We start from the raw sequence: 17,677 nt of genomic DNA on the forward strand, positions 1-17,677 counted from the left end.
CACACTTTATGTCATATTCGTGCATTTTCCGGAACTAACCTATTAACAAGATGCCGAAGTGCCGATTCTTTGTTTTTACTGCTTTTGGTTTCAGTAAATCCTAGTAAAGAAATATTCTCGGAATTGGACGAAATCAACGCCCAGGGTCCTATTTTGCCACGAAGCTTCCAGAAGACCGAAGAGGAGACGAAGTGGGGCCACGAGGTGGCCACACCATAGGGCGGCGCGGCCTGGCCCTTGGCCGCGCCGACCTGTAGTGTGGGGCCCTTGTGTGGCCCCCTGACCTGCCCTTCCGCCTACTTAAAGCCTCCGTCGCGAAACCCCCGCATCGAGAGCCACGATACGGAAAACCTTCCGGAGACGCCGCCGCCGCCAATCCCATCTCGGGATTCAGAGATCGCCTCCGCACCCTGCCGGAGAGGGGAATCATCTCCCGGAGGACTCTACGCCGCCATGGTCGCCTCCGGAGTGATGAGTGAGTAGTCTACCCCTGGACTATGGGTCCATAGCAGTAGCTAGATGGTTGTCTTCTCCCCATTGTGCTTAATTGTCGGGTCTTGTGAGCTGCCGAGCATGATCAAGATCATCTATCTGTAATTCTATATGTTGCGTTTGTTGGGATCCGATGAATAGAGAATACTTGTTATGTTGATTATCAAAGTTATGTCTATGTGTTGTTTATGATCTTGCATGCTCTCCGTTACTAGTAGATGCTCTGGCCAAGTAGATGCTTGTAACTCCAAGAGGGAGTATTTATGCTCGATAGTGGGTTCATGTCTCCGTGAATCTGGGGAAGTGACAGAAATCTCTAAGATTATGGATGTCTTTGTTGCCACTAGGGATAAAACATTGGTGCTATGTTCGAGGATGTAGTCACTGATTACATTACGCGCAATACTTAATGCAATTGTCTCGTTGTTAGCAACTTAATACCGGAGGGTTCGGATGATAACCTGAAGGTGGACTTTTTAGGCATAGATGCATGCTGGATAGCGGTCTATGTACTTTGTCGTAATGCCCAATTAAATCTCACTATACTCATCATAATATGTATGTGCATGGTCATGCCCTCTTTATTTGTCAATTGCCCAACTGTAATTTGTTCACCCAACATGTTGTTTATCTTATGGGAGAGACACCTCTAGTGAACTGTGGACCCCGGTCCAATTCTCTATACTGAAATACAATCTACTGCAATATTGTTTTACTGTTTTCTGCAAACAATCATCATCCACACTATACATCTAATCCTTTGTTACAGCAAGCCGGTGAGATTGACAACCTCGTTGTTTCGTTGGGGCAAAGTACTTGGTTTGTGTTGTGCAGGTTCCACGTTGGCGCCGGAATCCCTGGTGTTGCGCCGCACTACATCCCACCGCCATCAACCTTCAACGTGCTTCTTGACTCCTACTGGTTCGATTAAACCTTGGTTTCTTACTGAGGGAAACTTGCCGCTGTGCGCATCACACCTTCCTCTTGGGGTTCCCAACGGACATGTCAACCACACGCATCACATGTTCGTCAGAAGCAGCTGCTGCTGTTGCTGCCGAACAGCCTGAGCGTTCTGCTCCTCCGTGAACAGCTGCACCATCATCTCGTCGTCGCTGTCCATCGCGGCAATCGGACGAACACCTTGCGGGCGGGGAGATACTATCGCGGTGGCGGCGAGCTCTGTTCCGGGCGAAACAGCGGCCGCCGGTCGAGGGGGTGATGGCCGTGTCGATGGACGGTGGTTCCTAGACAGTCGGCGGTGTCTATTTCAAGCAGGGTGGACACAGCGGCGACGGCGATGGTGGCGATCTAGAGGGGTGGGAGTTGGCTCGGGCGTGTGTAGGAGGTGGGAAAACGGTGTGTCTGGCTGCCAGGCAGAGCCCACACTCGTTTTCAGACGTGCCGCGAGGTGCCGGCGCGCCCGATTCGCGCCCTTGGCGAAGGGGCCGGCACGGGGTTGCCGGCGATTCTATTGGGATCCAAAATTTGCCGGCGCCGTTTGGGGCGCGTCGGTGCGAGCCCATTTTCGTTGCCGTCCCCCAAAATGCTATCGGGGCCGCTATCGGGGGCACCGGTGGAGCTACTCTAATGTACTGAGTATATTCTACTCCATCCTTTCAAATATGCAATACTCCGTCGAAATTTTAGTTAAATTTCACCATAAAATTGACAAATAAATATGAGTCATATCTTTATTATATATAGATCAAAGGCTAGACAGCATGGCCTTATAGATAAAGCCCTAAAATATGAGTCATACGGGTAACTGTATATGATAAAGCCCTGGAAATTACTATCTCTGGCTGGAAAATTAGTCCTCATAAATTTAGTAGTCACAAATATGGTATTGTATATGATTTTTTTTCTAGTCACCTAAAGGAGTTTTGCAAAGATTGAATTATTTTTGATCTAGATTCTTTTGGCAAGGAGATAGTGAGAAGAAGAAGTACCGGTTGATTAAATGGAGTGTCGTGTGCCACCCAAAAGATCAGGGTGGACTTGGTGTCCACGATATGGGGGTTAAAAACAAAGCCTTGCTAGAAAAATGGTTGGTTAGGTTGTTAACCGAGTATGGCGCATGGCAGAACTTATTGCGAAGAAAGTATGTTGGCTCAAAAGTGATTTCCTAGATCATTTGAAAATCAGGAGATTCACATTTTTGGGCTAACATTATGGCAACTAAGAAACCTTCTTCCCATATGATTCTTTCTCCATTAGGGATGGATCAGAGATAAGATTTTGGGAGAATAAATGGTTGGGAGTAACCACACTTCGAAAACAATATCCGACTTTGTACAATATTGCACTTCATAAAGGTGATACCTTGCAAAAGGTGGTGCAAACATCTCTGCCGTCTATGACGTTCAGGCGGGATCTTATTGCACCACGATTGGCTTCTTGGAATGAGCTGCTACAATGCTTAGCCTAAGTCCAGTTGGTACAGGATCTGATGAATTCTGCTGGGGACTAATCACGAATGGTGTATTCTCGGTAGGGTCCATGTTTAAAGCTTTAATTGAACCCATTCAGCCGGTAATTAATAATAAATTCATTTGAAAGATGAAGATAACATTGAAAACTAAGGTTTTGCATGGTATGGAGTTATCTTTACCAAAGATAACCTTGCAAAACGCGACTAGCATGGATGTATGAATTGTGTTTTCTGTCATGAAGAGGAGACAATAAAACATCTTTTTTCAGTGTCGATTCGCTAGGTCTATATGGTCAATCATCCAGATAGGTTCTACCTTATATCCTCCACGAAGAATTGCAAATATCTTTAGCAATTAGCTAAATCAGGTTGATTATAGGTTTAAGGTTCTTATCAGAGTGTGAGAAAATGTCGTTATATGGTCGCTTTGACTATGTAGGAATGACAAGGTTTTTAACGGTAAAAATTGTTCTCTTATGCAGGTCATCTATCGGTGTACGGCGTTGCTCCGTTATGGTCATCGCTCCAGCGGTTGGAGTACCGCGACCTCTTTATGGAGGTGTCTACACGATTGGAGGAAACGGTTAAAGAGTTTATTATCAAACATGGGTGGCTATATAATTGTAGGATTTTGGTCCCTATGATCTTGTCGGCTACCTAGTTTTTATTTATCTCTTTTGTACCGTTCCAAGTGATTCGTACTATTAGATGGATGTGTGCATCTTAGCTATGCAGGACGGGTGTAATGCTTAAACTTTTTGAGTAATAAAGCAGCCTTTATCGAAAAATGAGTCATATGTAACAAAATTGTACCAATAAATTTCACCAAGTTTCCAATGGTTTATTTTTGGAGACATGACTCATATTGTGTAGTTAGTCAAATTTGATCAAAGCTGGACTCAAACTTTGGGGGAGGCTTACATATTTGAAAGGAGGGTGTAGTATTTATCTCTAGTTTTTTTCTTTATGACAAACTAATTATATACTTTATGTCTTGTCACTATTCTTTATTATATATTTTTGTCAAACTGGCAAGCTAGAACCACATGTTAGGATCACGTGTCATTTCTATGCATATTTCCTTGGGTTACCGACTAATTTCAAGATTTTTCAAATTGTCATCAGAAATCTTTGAAATAGTTTCAAGTTCTATGGAGTGTCGTGTTATATAGCTTCCTATGGAAACAAGGCCAGTTTGAGGAAACAATAATTATGATACACAATGTCAATACTAAGGAGTAAAATATGCTGAAATTTCAAAGTAAAAAAACTAGACTTAAAAGCTGGAATGTAATCCAATTTTTTATTGTTAAATACATTAGCAGTTTTACAAGAATACACACGGTATTTGAAAACATGTTGAGTTGAAATACCATGGCACCTGAAATCTTGGAGCACTGAAATGATGTTTGATTGAACATAAATTCATAATAATGATGAAACATGTAGCAAAGATCGGCTCAAGCTTTTTCAAAAAAAAAAAATCAAACTATAATAGCGAGGGGCTGCGTAGGACATGATGACTAAAAAATAAAAGTATACTAGAAGTACAAATCTTGATATTGGCCGGGGAACAAGGAATTTATTCTTTTGAGAGTGCCCACCGGTGAGACACTCACAAGAGGCCCTCGCATAGTCACAATCACATGCACCGTAAAGAAAAGAGGCACATCCCCTCCCAAAAAAAAGAGGCAAAACCAACAGCTAGTCGTGTCAGTGGGATTTGGTGGCATCATCCGATACTAAAATAATTCAAGGAATAAACGGATTACTCAGTGCTGTACGGCCAGTCAACAGGGGGTATGATTTGGCCAAAGAAAATGAACAGAGTGTATGACTGTACTCGTTGCCAAGGACCTATCTGTATCTCTGCATCGATGTCTGGGTTTTAAACGTGCGAGGACAACTGTTCCTGCCGACTGCCGTCCAGTCCAGCATGCATATGCCCAAACACTAGTGGTTGGGGCGCCCCTTGGGGCGCCTCCTAGCCGGTCTTATGCGGCCCAATCTGTGGCATGAACAATGCCATCCTATCGTGAGTATAGCTAGATTTCATCACATACATAGGAGGTTCTGTTCTCCTTTTTATTATTTTGAACCTAAGCAATCGCTTTATTACTTAACGATTTAGGCAAACTCGCCCATTACAATCCCAACAATAGTTGCTGCTAATTCATACTTTCGTTACATGGTTTCATTCAATTTAAAGTTAGCACTCAAATTCGCCAGGCCATAGGCTAGTACACATTGTTAATAGTGCAGTCACAAAATCACATCTTGCACCGCAACTTCCGGTCTTCAATTACCTGGGCTAACGAAGGCGAATCCATCTGAGGTTCAATGCCTGATGGACAAGCAGCACATCTGTTTCCACCTCCACGCGAATGATTCACGGGTCAAATGCTAGGTTAATTAATTGCTTCCTCGACCGTTCAGAAAAGGCATCCCGGATATGAAAACAGCTCTTGCAGCCATGGTCTCACCCCTGCAATTCCTTGTGATGAGACCCCATCCACCATGAAAATTTCCCTGTGTGTAAGCTCCATCAATATTTGATTTGCTGATCTTCTTCGGTCAGTGAAACCCATGCATCCACAACATGCATTTTTATGTCCCCATTGAGATTGAGTAGTTGTAGCCTGGGGAGGCAACAAATCTGGATGAGAAAATCTACGAAAGGGGATAGGGGAAGTAAGAAAGCAAACTTTCACATCCTAAGACGTAGGACAGGCTGACAACATACCTTTTGATTTGAGGCCGAGTCTCCTGCTTGCACCCCATCCCATCCCATTCGCAGAAGTAAGAAAGCGAAGGCAGAGTGGAACCACATGAAGCACACCGTCCCGCAAGACCTGAATTAGCACGAAACCCACATCAACCTAGCACAACAGCTGACTTACTAACATCAACATTATCCATTAAGTATGCACCAACCTAGCTTCAACACATAGAAGTTCTTCTCACGGCCCAAACCCAAAGGAACTCACAAATTCACAATACTCTGTGGAATAATTTTTGGAAGCATAAAGAAATATCAATAACTGCAAATGCGCACACATATTCAGAGAATACAATGTGCATTGTGAAGGAGGTTTCAGATGAAGCCTCTGAACATCGGTTTCGGTTTCAGAGGAAGCCTCTACACTATAAACTCTACACCATTTTATTGGGAACCCTTTTATCTTCCCCAAATTTGAGTTAAAGAGGACTCAAACCTAAGTGGTGGATGGGGTGTACGCCTACACCTCCAACAAGCTCAGTTTCCTAAAACACACTATAAAGCTCAAGCCAGACTTCAATTAAGAGAAACTCTACCCGAAAAATTGTCCCTATTGCACTACAAGATACATGTGTACTAATAAATCCTTCTCTTGATGCAAAGAACTCCATCAGCCACACATTTACGATAAAAGTAAAAATATAAAATTTTCTTGTCTTATGAGTAACATACACTTAGGAATAAATCACACCTCTTAAAGATTATGAGCCAGCATATTACCAAAGTAAAGGATGAGACCACTTGATACCAGAAGTGCCTCCCCTGGAAATTACATAAGAGTATAAGTATGTAGAAAAAATTCAATGAAGGAGAGATGTACTAATATATTGCACCACTGGACAAGAACCACGGAAAATGGTTAGGATTAGTTACATGCAAAAGAAATCAGACAAAGTGGGGCATCTGTAATCATTCTTATATGCATGTGTGTTCCTACTTCCTAGAATTGCATTTATCTATAAGATATGCAAGAAATGTATAAATGCATGTCAGCATATCCAATCATGTATGAACATAAAAAAGAAAAATAAAGATCTAATTCAGTCACAAACCAAAAGATAAACGTGAAGGGAACTTCTCTAGAATGTGCTTGATCAAGATCACATAAGCCATCCGATGAAAGAACATATACCCATTTTGTGTCATCCCAAACATGCATCATATATTAGTCTGTCAATAATCTCTTGTTATCATTGGACATAAATTTGATTATAAAACATGGTGTCTTTATTGAGTGTTACCTCCATCAGTATTTGGTAGGAAGAACAAGAATGTCATGAGATATAAAACTGCCATCAATGAACCATATCTCTGCTCAGCTTTGCACTGAGACAACTGATCAAGATTGACCAGCATTGCATTTCAAGGTATGCAAATTCTGGTAGTAATATAAACAGAAATATATGATTTACTAAACTGTGTGCGCCACAGAATATAGAAAATAAATGCACTTCGCGGGACAACTGACTTGTAAATTTTTATGAAGACCATTAAGATGATAAAATAGAACTATACCTTCTGGTCCATGATGATATGTCAGTAAGATCCTCGAACGTTGGGCAGAGTAGTTGTGCCAAAAAAAAAAGTCAGACAAAGCGCCTGGCCTGGAGCACATATACATCAGACATTAATCGATACGTATGATATTATTTTCAAGATCACAAAATAAGCACTGAAATTAGGTACCTAATGTAGCTGCAAGAGTAAAAGCTATGAAGCAACAGTGAAAACCAAACTACCAGCTAAATTGATTGCCCCTATATATATCTAAACATGACACTAACACATGCACTGAGAACATATTCAGGATCACCATAGTTACAGTATCTGAAAGCCTGAAATGCGCGAATGGGGAATATGTTGTCACTTCCTAAGTAAATCTTTGTATAAAAGTAACAACCAAGACAAGAAACACTCACAAGAACACAAAGGAACATGTAATGTATATACAAGAAATGAACAGGCCAAAGCTGTGGGAGGATGATGGTACTTCTGCAGGATCTATTGATGCTGGCAGTGTGCCAGCACCTCCCCATCAACAGGTGGAGCTGGCAGAACACCTAAGGCTATCGGTTCAACCTTCGGAATTTGCAAGCATGAACCAGGAATAATTAAAGCAGGCTTAGTACTACCTGAATCCATCAAAATTTACGACCCGTAGCAAGCAAATATGTTCCTTGGACAGCCTCGCCAACATGGTCGCTCCAGCCTTTTCTTGTGAGCCTCCAACATACTATTGCAAAGACAAAAGAGAAGGGTGCTTCAGAATTTTCTAATATTTTCATGCGACAAAGAAATTGCAACCCAGAATTTACCATAGCAACAGAAAATATGGAATTGTAAATTACTGATAGCAAGAAAAGGGTGGCATCTACAATCACTATTATTAGCAAAAACAGGTGCATCATATTTACCACTGTTCTCGTAATTAATCATCACGAGGCAGCAATAGTACATGATAATATAACCTGTTCATTAGCATGATACATGACATGCCATTAGTACAACATAAACTAATAAAAGCAAAAATCCATTATGAATAAAATAAATCAAAAAGAGTAATGCATCAGAGTGGGGCACGCACCTTAATAATCCAAGCTGAGGTGGGCGTGTGCATCCTAAGCCATGAAAACAAGTAAGAGGAAAATTAGTAAAATTACGAATCGCAACATGTATCAATGTCTATCCTAAATTACAATATTGATTTATGATACACTCCAACAGAAGAGAAAAAATGTGTTGGTACGGAACCGTATACCTGGAGATGGTGTGGAAAAGGCAAGGTTGCCAGTTCAGCACCCTACTCTGGCCGGGAAGGCACATTTTCTCCTCACCTGAATCCTTTAGGTCGTCGCAGCAGAAACTGGGCAGGAGGTGAAAAAAACATTATATATGTTGCCATTCCTTCTCCAGGCCACTCAAATAAATGAATTTCATGTCTTCTCGATCATTATGCTCATGTTGTTAGCTTAAGATTTAAAAAAGCATGGCATCCTTCATTTCAGAACCGAAACGAACATCTGGAAGGAAAAATAAATGAAGAGCAAAAATAAATTTCATACCTTGAAGCTGCACATCCATTGTCGTGGCCATTGAGTCAAAGGGCCCGATCGTGTTGCCATGCGACGGCTGGAAGGTGACCCTTCTCCCGTCAGGTATCTCTAAGATCTTCAAGCTCCAATTCTCTGCAATTTATATGTACAGACGGTTGGTATTGAAAACACGTAGGTAACGATGTTTTGTAATGCCACCTAATATTCATTGTTGTACATATCTCCTAGAAAGTGTGATTAGGACTCCAACCCGGAGGTTATAAACTATAAAGTACTTACAGTCTCGCCCATTTAGTACCAAAAGAATCATTTACAGATCTGATACTCGAGGTGCTCCACTGGGTTCATTTTCTCCTGGTGCTGCGCCAGCTGAAAGTGCTAGAGCAAACCCATAAACTATCAACAAAACTAAGACTATACACAAATGATTATACAGTTCGAATATTGTCATTTATGTATATCTATAAATGTTATAGGCCACTGTTATGAAATTTATATGAAAAACAAAAGGGAGAGAGAACATGCTTGCTACAGATTGGCAGGCACTGAAACACATACCTTGGATTACTGAGAAATCATTATGGCAGGTGAAGGGGCGGCCGAAATCTTCTAGTCATGTCTTCTGCTCGCTATGACAGCAAGGGAAAGAAGGAGGTGGGGCCGTAAAAAAATTTCCCAATTTTCTCGTCTTCTCCACGCCCCCTCCACCCTCGCCGCTCTCATCCCAACTCCTCACTATTGCTGCTTCCCTACTCCACAGCCTCCCCGATCCAGCGGCGCCCTCCTTGCATCTCCTCCGACATCCACCACTGCTTGCGCCCATATCAGTCGGTGGCCGCCGCCCACTACACATGTCCACCATGGCCTTCCACCATCTCGATCTCCCAGATCCCTTCTGCTCCGACCTCCACCGCTGTCGATGCCCTCGCATCCGCCTACGAGCAGCACACAACTCCTTCTCCTCCAACCTCCGCCGCCGCCACCTGCTCCCAGCATTTGGGATTTGGGAACGAAGGTTGGGGAAGTGGGAGGGGAAGTGCGGGTAGGTGACCTGATGGAAAGGCGCTTGCCTTTTTTCTCCGCGGGGCGTTTTCCTTTTCTTTCCATGCCCAGCTCGCTCAGGCCACGGCGCTATCGTGGAGCGCTCTCGCATATGGCAAGCATACACGCACTTGCTTGTTCTCAATGCCATCAATGGAATCAGACAAGAGTGAACGCAAACGACGAGCGTTTTTGCCTCATCGCTGCAGCAGCGGCCTGGAGTATCATTTAGTACATCGATAACAACCGTGGCCGATAGAACAGGAGAGCCATTTAAGATTCTTCAAGAAAAGATCTAGATGTATGTCTAGATTGTGAAATATTTCATATAAATATATGGAGAGACGAACTAGGGTGTTTTGACTAGCATAAATTATGTAAAATTATACAATTCAAAAGGCGTATGCAAATAGAAAAGTTTGAAACGAGAAAATTAACGTTCGCTAGATAATTAGGTAGATGTTTAACTGAAACTAGGCAGTTGTGAAATTACAAACAACAAGATACTATCATAAGGATTTCCATTTTCTTGCAATTTAAAGGTTGGTTTGACATTAAGATAGATGGCCACAATTTCGAACAATCAATAGCTTCATGGAAATAGCATCCCACTTCGAGATGGCTCGGGTGGCCTCAAGCAATTGCGCTACTCGCTAGCACCCCTTCTCCCCTTTGCTTGATTTGTGGATTGGTTCACGGTCATATAAGTTGTCGTAGGGTTTGAGGGACACTGTTGTGAGGCGTGTTTTATGTGAATTGACTACATTTTCCCCTTTTTATAATTTGATTTGTTATGCATCAGTGATGGATTTGCTTTCCATGTTTTTATAATAAATACTATATAATTCTCTGCATCAACCAACCGATGCAAATGCCAGGGTCTATCCTCTTTTCAAAAGCAAACAAGATTAATCTTTCCTAGAAAGAAAAGACAGGGTGGACGAGAATGGTGTGGTGCCATTGCCTTGGACCTCCAAGTAGTGCAAAAAAGCTAGTATTTTTGAAACAAGGCAAAATGTGTCATCACAAGTCAAAAACTCTGCCTGAGTAAGGGCATAGGAAGATTCAATCTCGATTATATAGGTGCCCATGTTGTGCTTTTCTCTATTGTTCCATATTAGGACATTTCACGTTTAAAAAAGTTGCTCAGACGTCGTGTCAAACTGGAAAGTGGGAGGCCGTTACAGTTCAGAAAAATAATGCTGCAGATTATGTCAAACTTGGTTGAGAGAACGTTATTTTTTTCGATTAAGTTGCTAAGAGAACATGACTGCATAGACAGTCAGAAGCTTACTAGTAACTAAAGCCTAAAGAAGATGCCCCGCCCTGCTATTTTGGATAATTATGACAGTCATGGCAGGCCTCTTAGGCCGTGTTTGGTTTCATTGGGATTGAACGGGATTGACATGGATTGGAGGGGATTAAATCTCATCTCTATATATATATACTACTTAAAAAGACTAAACTGGTTCCTTATTCTGCCATCACAATACGTTTCGTCGTTCCTTTCCGTCGTCGCGCTTCCTCGTCGTCGTCCACATGGGCCAGGCCCAATGAAACCTGCGGTCCACACTCCCTCCCGCACCCGGCCACCCTCCTCTCTCTCCTCCTACTCACATCTCTCCTCCGCATACGGCGCCCGTCACACCGCCGTCACGTCCTCCTCCTCGATCGCCGCCTCCACCACGCGGATCCGGCCTCAATCGCATCCCCCTCGACTGTCTCTTCCAGCGCACGTCTAGGAGGCATGGAGCCCGGATGGCCTCCCTAGACTGCCATCTAGATCAGCACCACAGATGCGTGGCTCGAGGCATGGGGGCCTAAATCCGGGCATAGGTGTCCGAGATTTGGGCATGGTCGTCCGGATCCGATCTCCTCGCTTGATCTTCCTTTTTTCCTGATTCTAAGGTAATGCAGATGAATTGATCTGTTTTGAGCAATTTTCGATGATCATACTCAGCAAAGATGTTTCTCTGTGATTGCATTTGATAATATCCCCGCAGATCCAGTTGAAGTTGCTTGCTGAAGAAATGCAGGCAATAAACAAATTTACGTTTCTTAACTGAAACCTCGTGGTTCCCTTAGCTATCAGATCTGGAGTTGATCAGATGGATCTTTCTCAAACAAATTTATGTCTGTAGCTTTCAGGTTGGTAGCTGTCTTCAGAAATTTATATTTTTAAGACGTTTCCATGATTTGAGGCTATACCACACAGCCTTTATATAGATTTATTTTTACAAAGTATGGACCTTTTAAGTGAGAACAAAAATATGTTGTTTTCCAGATTATATGGAGCCTGATCGGTAGTCAACACATGTATTTCATTGTTTATTATCAGATATCTCTTTCTACATTCGCCTGCTCCCCTTTGCTTTGATAGCAGAACAATTGCAAGCCCAATAGGTGCTAATACATTGTTCGATATTCAGGTTATCAATTGCTTCAGTGGTCTCTACGTATTTCAATAGTTGGAGGCTTGGGCCACAGTTTTACGATCCTTTTACAACCATTTCTTCTGATTTTGGTTGTTAAACAAATGTAATATTTTTGTATGACATCCATGGCCAAATTTCTCTTCTTTTTTTTCACACGCGCAACAATTGGGAATAAAACAGACCATGAACATGAGTTTGAAATGTAAAAAAAAGGTCTGAAAGACTTATTCTTTTTTTTAAGGAGGATAAGAAAATGTAAAGATTATTTTTTTATGTTATTATGTGTTATTTACTACCTTTGGCTTTGGGAAAACTTTTCTACTTTGGAAGTTCTTGACAAGTCCCAAGTGGAGGAGATTAAGAATCTATGATGCTGCTATCAAGGGCCGCTGCACTGTTTGCACTGAGTCTCTGCTTCAAAAAAATTCTTTTTTTATATTTTTTTTTCTTTTTCCAGGTTGAATTTGGTATATTGGAGTTCAATCAGTCCATTTTCCCATATGTGCCAAAACCACATTAATTTGTAGTAAGAAGTATGATCTTATGTGGGCTACCTAGCTTCACAATTTGCTTCTAAAAATATACTGTACCATTCACCATATCATGATCCCCAGTGTTCCAGACCAAAAGGCACAAAAAGCTTTAAGAATAGCAAATCTCTCGCCCAGGTCTCTCCTTTGTTTAGAGTTTGTGTGTTTGGGTTATTTAGCTGTTGCTTTTGGTTGTTATAATAAGGGTTTATTCCTTTTGATGTAGGTTGCTGGACTATGCTGCTGTTGCCATGAGTGATCGGCGTGCAAATGGTCATCGCAGTGTCACTCCTTCTGCTCCATGATATTTGCCTTCGCTTTGGCGGCGCAATCGAGGGCTTGGTGAATTCGTGTTACGGTGATTCCACACCAGCTGTTGTTGATCCCTTTTTCGTGTCATCTGTTGATCATGTTGGGGTGTCTTCTGCTGTTAATTCTTCTACGGATATTGATGCTCGAAGGTAGGGTTCCCCAGTGATATTACCTACTTAGCTCATTCCAATGAAGTCCATGATTTTTTTTATCTGACCTGCAACATCATAATTACGCACTACTCTTGTGGTGGTGATGTTACTCTTCGAATTTCTCTAAATACGCTCTCAGAAGATGGTTAGAATTGTATTCTCAAATTTCGGTAAGAACTCTCACTCTTTATTTTCGTTTTGGGTGATAGAATTAATAAACTTTCAGATTCGTGCAGTAATGTATTCTTGGGTCTTACTTACATTTTACCTATTATTTCTATTGAAAATACGAGATTGCATGTCAAACATGCTAGGTCAGTTCATTTGCATTAATGTTTTTTAGCTCTCTGGCTCTAATTTCTCATATGTAGCAATAATTTTTTTTTTTGATATATAAGACGAGGCATGCTCTTGCTTTTCAGGTTTTCAATGTATTATCTAACCAACAACAGATACTTTGCGGAGCTCCAAGAGACGGTTCCCGTCCTGCACTACAATTGTTTATCGCATATAGCAAACATAATTTATGGTTGCCAGTGAATCCAGATAACTCTGTTTTGCCATATTACTTTTACACTCCACAATTATTTGGTTATTTGAACTATGGATTTGAAGGGCAAATTTCTGTAGCAACTTCATTTAATTCAAATAAAGGGCTTATCAAATCAAGCAGTTAAATCACACAAGCTTAACCTTAACGCTTGACAGTAGCATCTCTCTTGAGGCGTGTCAAGAAAGGGCTTAAAGATGCTTGCAATAGTTATTTTGGATACGTGGATCTGGTCCTTACGACATTGTATTTTTTAATTTGCACCTCCAATTTATAATACTGTTTTAATTTTCAGATCTTCGCAAACACGATATATACATGTGAGTTTTGTTTTATCCTCAACAGACTAGCAACATCGCTGTTTGGCAACATGCCACTACTTGCTAATTTGAAATATGGCTTCAGAATTTAGACAATTAGAAGCAAAAGGTATGTTACAGTACCGGATATCATGCTCATTCTCTACTGCATTCTGTTATCATGTGCTGGTGTTTTTCATAGCAATAAGGTTTGAGATTATTATCTCTGGAGTACAACTATAGTTTAGATCGCGTTACTGCTATGATATGTATGATTTATGTTACATGCTAATTCTCTGTAGTGGCATATTCAATAGTTTCTTTTCTCTGCTTTGTGTTGGTCTATGTAGAAGCCTATCACTTATCTTATCTATCTACGTAAAACTTCTTATCGTTGTAACAAGCTCACTTAATAACATGCCATGGTCTATCTGTATTTTTTTTTTGCTTTGCCTTTTCAAATTCTAGCTTATTCATATGAGCACACAAAACAAAACTCAGTAACATCACAATTACATTTTTCAACTCAACAAGAAGAATTCAGAGCTGATTGATACAATCAGCTATAACATGCAAAGGAAATTTCGCATTTAGGAACTCAGGAAAGAGAAGCATACTAGCTGGTAGCAGATCAGCTCGATTCCCCATCTCCAGCTCCCCTTCTTCGGGAACTCACTACTTGGCAGCAAACCATTTCACCGGAGATGACCAGCTTCTCCTACTGTTGTATACTCCTCCACCACCATCGCTACCACTGCCACTCCCACTTCTGCCGCTGCCTTTGCCTTGCGGATGGCGCCATGGAGTACCTCCTCCTGTCAACCTTGAACTATACCGCCGCTCGCTTTCCGGGATCGCTCCTCCGCCGTCCCGTCCCTAATCAGCTCGTCGAGTCTCGCCAAGAAAAAGATCGATTACGGCAGTACAGACGGGACTATGGCTAGCTCCCGTAGCCAGTCCCCCGAGACCACATCCGGCTCGAGTTGGCCGACGTCAAAGTGACAGAAAGTGGCGGAGAACAAGGCGGCGACATGATTCCAGGCCGGTGCCAGCGGACGACAGTAATCTGATCCTCCCAATCCGGTGCAGGTAGTTATATAGTCCTCCTGAGTTGGTGCCAATCAAAGCGGCGAGAGGAGAAGAGACCGCCACGTCACACTTCAGGGCAGGGCAAAAAAAATCATTTTCCTGCGCTTGCTACTCGAGTTTCACTGTGCGCGAGAGCACATGAATTACCTGTGGCCACATGTCACCCGCTTGACGTTGCCACCATCGCCGAGCTCGGCTCTGGCATGAGTGGGGCGACGCATCGACAACCATACACGTGGAACTTGCAATAGGTCTCGATGCCGCCCCTATCGCCGCAGGCCCGGAACCGTGAAGGCACTGTTCAAGTAGATCTCGCCGCAGAGCCGGCCGCTGGACCTGATTTTTTGGGTCTATTTTTTCAACTGTGGAAGAACTGCGCACGACCGCTGAAGTAGCTACCTCAAATTCAATTATGGCATCCGCTGTAGCAGCTACCTGTAATTCAACTATTGAATTTGTTCTGCTAATGAATATTGTGTTGTTCATAGTTCTCCTCCAGCAGGTAGTGAAAGGTGAAGTTGGCCAGCCACCGTGGGAGCCTCCCGGTTAGCCTGTTGGAGTAGAGGTTGAGGATGGAAAACCAGTCGCCCACATTGTCTGATGTGTCGGCGGGATCTCTCCAGAGTGGTCATTGTTGCCGAGGTGCTGTAGCGGGATGCAGCGTGGAGATTTTGGCGGAGACTTCTGTTTGCAGCGTGCGACGGAAAAAGAAAAGAAGAGGAATAGACACATCGAGCCTTGCCTGTGGGCATCCTCTACCTAGATGAAGCTGGTGTAAATTGAACAGATTGCTTATGCGATGCCTGATATGGAAAAGATATGTGGTGGAGAAAAAGAAGAGTGCTTGTACTTCTTCTTGATCTTTTTTCCCTTCCGGTGAAATAACCATGACATGCTTCTACGTGATTTTCACTGAAATATTTGAAACGCAGTGCTCAGCAATGCATCTCTGGTTGTTTGATATTAGAATTCAGGTGTTTGACAAATTATTTCTTTCCGCATCTAGAGTGATGTTGTATAGCTTGCTGTAGGGGTACTTACTTGGCAGGTTTACTTAGATTTCCTAATTAGCAATCAATATAGCAAGCTCGCTGCTTTGTATAAGCTGGTTCTATTTAAATACTAATATTTTAATGTGGTGGAATTAAAATGCACTCAACATTGCTATTTAAATATTTGTTATAAATTTGAACTATGTGAATATTTAACAATTTGAACTATTTTTGATTTAACTCGCACGTTCAAATTCATATTGTTGATAAGTAGTTGTTGAAAATTGGACATTGACTGAAAACTGGATCCGGACCATTTGGGAGGTTGACAAATAGGATGTGTCCTTAGGTGTATTATATTCACCATCCAAAAAATCATGTTGTTTATCAGTCTTTCAGGCAAGTCAAATTTGTGTACCTCTTTATTTTATTGAAGTCTCTATTCAAATCTTGTTCGCAAATTTATATGAGCATCTTAGCAATTTGATTCTAGAAGCATTTGTATATGCTTGGCTCAAGATAAAGTATACTATATGTGGCTTCACAAGCTTGTAACCATTTCCTTGCCCTACTCGCTTTCTTAACATATAGGTTAGGGGATCAGCTGGAGTACCAAAATTATGGGAGAAATATTGTTGGAAGATGCTCAGATAGTGTATATTTCAATTGTTCAATTCTATTCTTTATTTTACATTATATTTTATTGACTATCATAATGTTATGGTTTAGTTTAATTTATCTATCTTACATTCTTACTATTATGGTAGCCTAAATAATTGATGTATAATTAATTTGATGCACGAGTTCAAGAAATATCAAAGCTACTTTGCTTCATAACATGCATGCATGCACGTGGATCTTTCCTACACATGTATGGAAATGATGAAATGTTTTAGTTCAATAAAGTGATGAACTATTTCATTTTTTTATGTCCCGTGGCAACGCACGGGCAAATGTCCTAGTCTAAGTTAAAATTCTTCCTAATCCCCTTCAATACACTCCAATCCACTTGCTAAACGGATTAACCGAACAAGGCATTATTAGGGCATGAGCAATGGTGGCATACACAACTAGCTGCTCCATGTAAAAAAGTTGTAAGAAGCAACATGTTAAATTTTATCTCTCCAATGAAAGCTACAACTGTAGTTAGGAAAAAAAGAGAAGGGACCCCACAAATATGACACTATGTATCTCTTTCTCTCTCCAAAAAGCATGCTTTTAGGACTGAAGATCCCACCGCCTCCTCATCCGAACCTACTTTGGACCACCAGAACCTAGCTAAAAGTATGAAGCAGCACCTCTAAGGCAGTGCATTGGGCATGCCCTTATATCTTCTCCACGGAAGAAGAAAAAGGCTACTGATCAAGAGAAAGGCAAGAAGTATGCAAAACAAGAGGATAAAGATTTTTTGTTTCCTCTTGCACGAAAGAAAGCAAACCTTCTATGGGAAAAGCATGAAAGCAGACGAGGCCCAGAGAGCAAAGATTTCATCCTTGGAAGCCCAAGTTCACGGAGGAGATGA

General features: G+C 41.8%; 1 protein-coding gene and 1 long non-coding RNA gene across 18 annotated transcripts; one reads left to right on the forward strand and one right to left on the reverse strand.

The window, feature by feature from the left end:
- Positions 1-5,067: 5,067 nt before the first annotated feature.
- LOC127318592 (uncharacterized) lies at positions 5,068-9,937 on the reverse strand. Of its 12 annotated transcripts, none has more exons than XR_007862004.2 (13): positions 9,314-9,937; positions 9,035-9,133; positions 8,765-8,887; positions 8,461-8,565; positions 8,287-8,320; positions 8,117-8,170; positions 7,835-7,935; positions 7,218-7,306; positions 6,755-7,080; positions 6,423-6,464; positions 5,858-5,924; positions 5,667-5,775; positions 5,068-5,562 (listed from the first exon to the last, which is right to left on the reverse strand). XR_007862004.2 is itself a non-coding variant. In XM_071823253.1 (12 exons), the coding sequence occupies exons 4-8, from the start codon at positions 8,523-8,525 to the stop codon at positions 6,998-7,000; spliced, it is 372 nt and encodes a 123-aa protein (XP_071679354.1). In that variant the 5' UTR covers positions 8,526-8,565; positions 8,765-8,887; positions 9,035-9,133; positions 9,314-9,937; the 3' UTR covers positions 5,068-5,562; positions 5,667-5,775; positions 5,858-5,924; positions 6,394-6,464; positions 6,944-6,997. The 12 variants fall into 12 exon arrangements, 5 of the variants coding, with proteins under 5 accessions (XP_071679354.1, XP_071679353.1, XP_071679355.1 ...); XR_007862000.2 differs by having other exon boundaries at positions 6,394-6,464; XR_007862011.2 differs by lacking the exon at positions 6,755-7,080 and having other exon boundaries at positions 5,068-5,593; positions 6,394-6,464.
- A 1,359-nt stretch (positions 9,938-11,296) lies between these two features.
- Positions 11,297-16,152, forward strand: LOC127318672 (uncharacterized). 6 transcript variants are annotated; one of them, XR_011749741.1, is made up of 4 exons: positions 11,297-11,704; positions 11,800-12,334; positions 12,988-13,222; positions 14,071-16,152. It is a non-coding gene; the product is annotated as an uncharacterized lncRNA (long non-coding RNA). The 6 variants fall into 6 exon arrangements; XR_011749742.1 differs by having other exon boundaries at positions 11,806-12,334; XR_011749739.1 differs by lacking the exon at positions 11,297-11,704 and having other exon boundaries at positions 11,711-12,334.
- The last annotated feature ends 1,525 nt before the right edge of the window (positions 16,153-17,677 follow it).

Source organism: Lolium perenne, chromosome 7 (assembly GCF_019359855.2).
Source record: "Lolium perenne isolate Kyuss_39 chromosome 7, Kyuss_2.0, whole genome shotgun sequence".
Taxonomy (NCBI): Eukaryota; Viridiplantae; Streptophyta; class Magnoliopsida; order Poales; family Poaceae; genus Lolium; species Lolium perenne.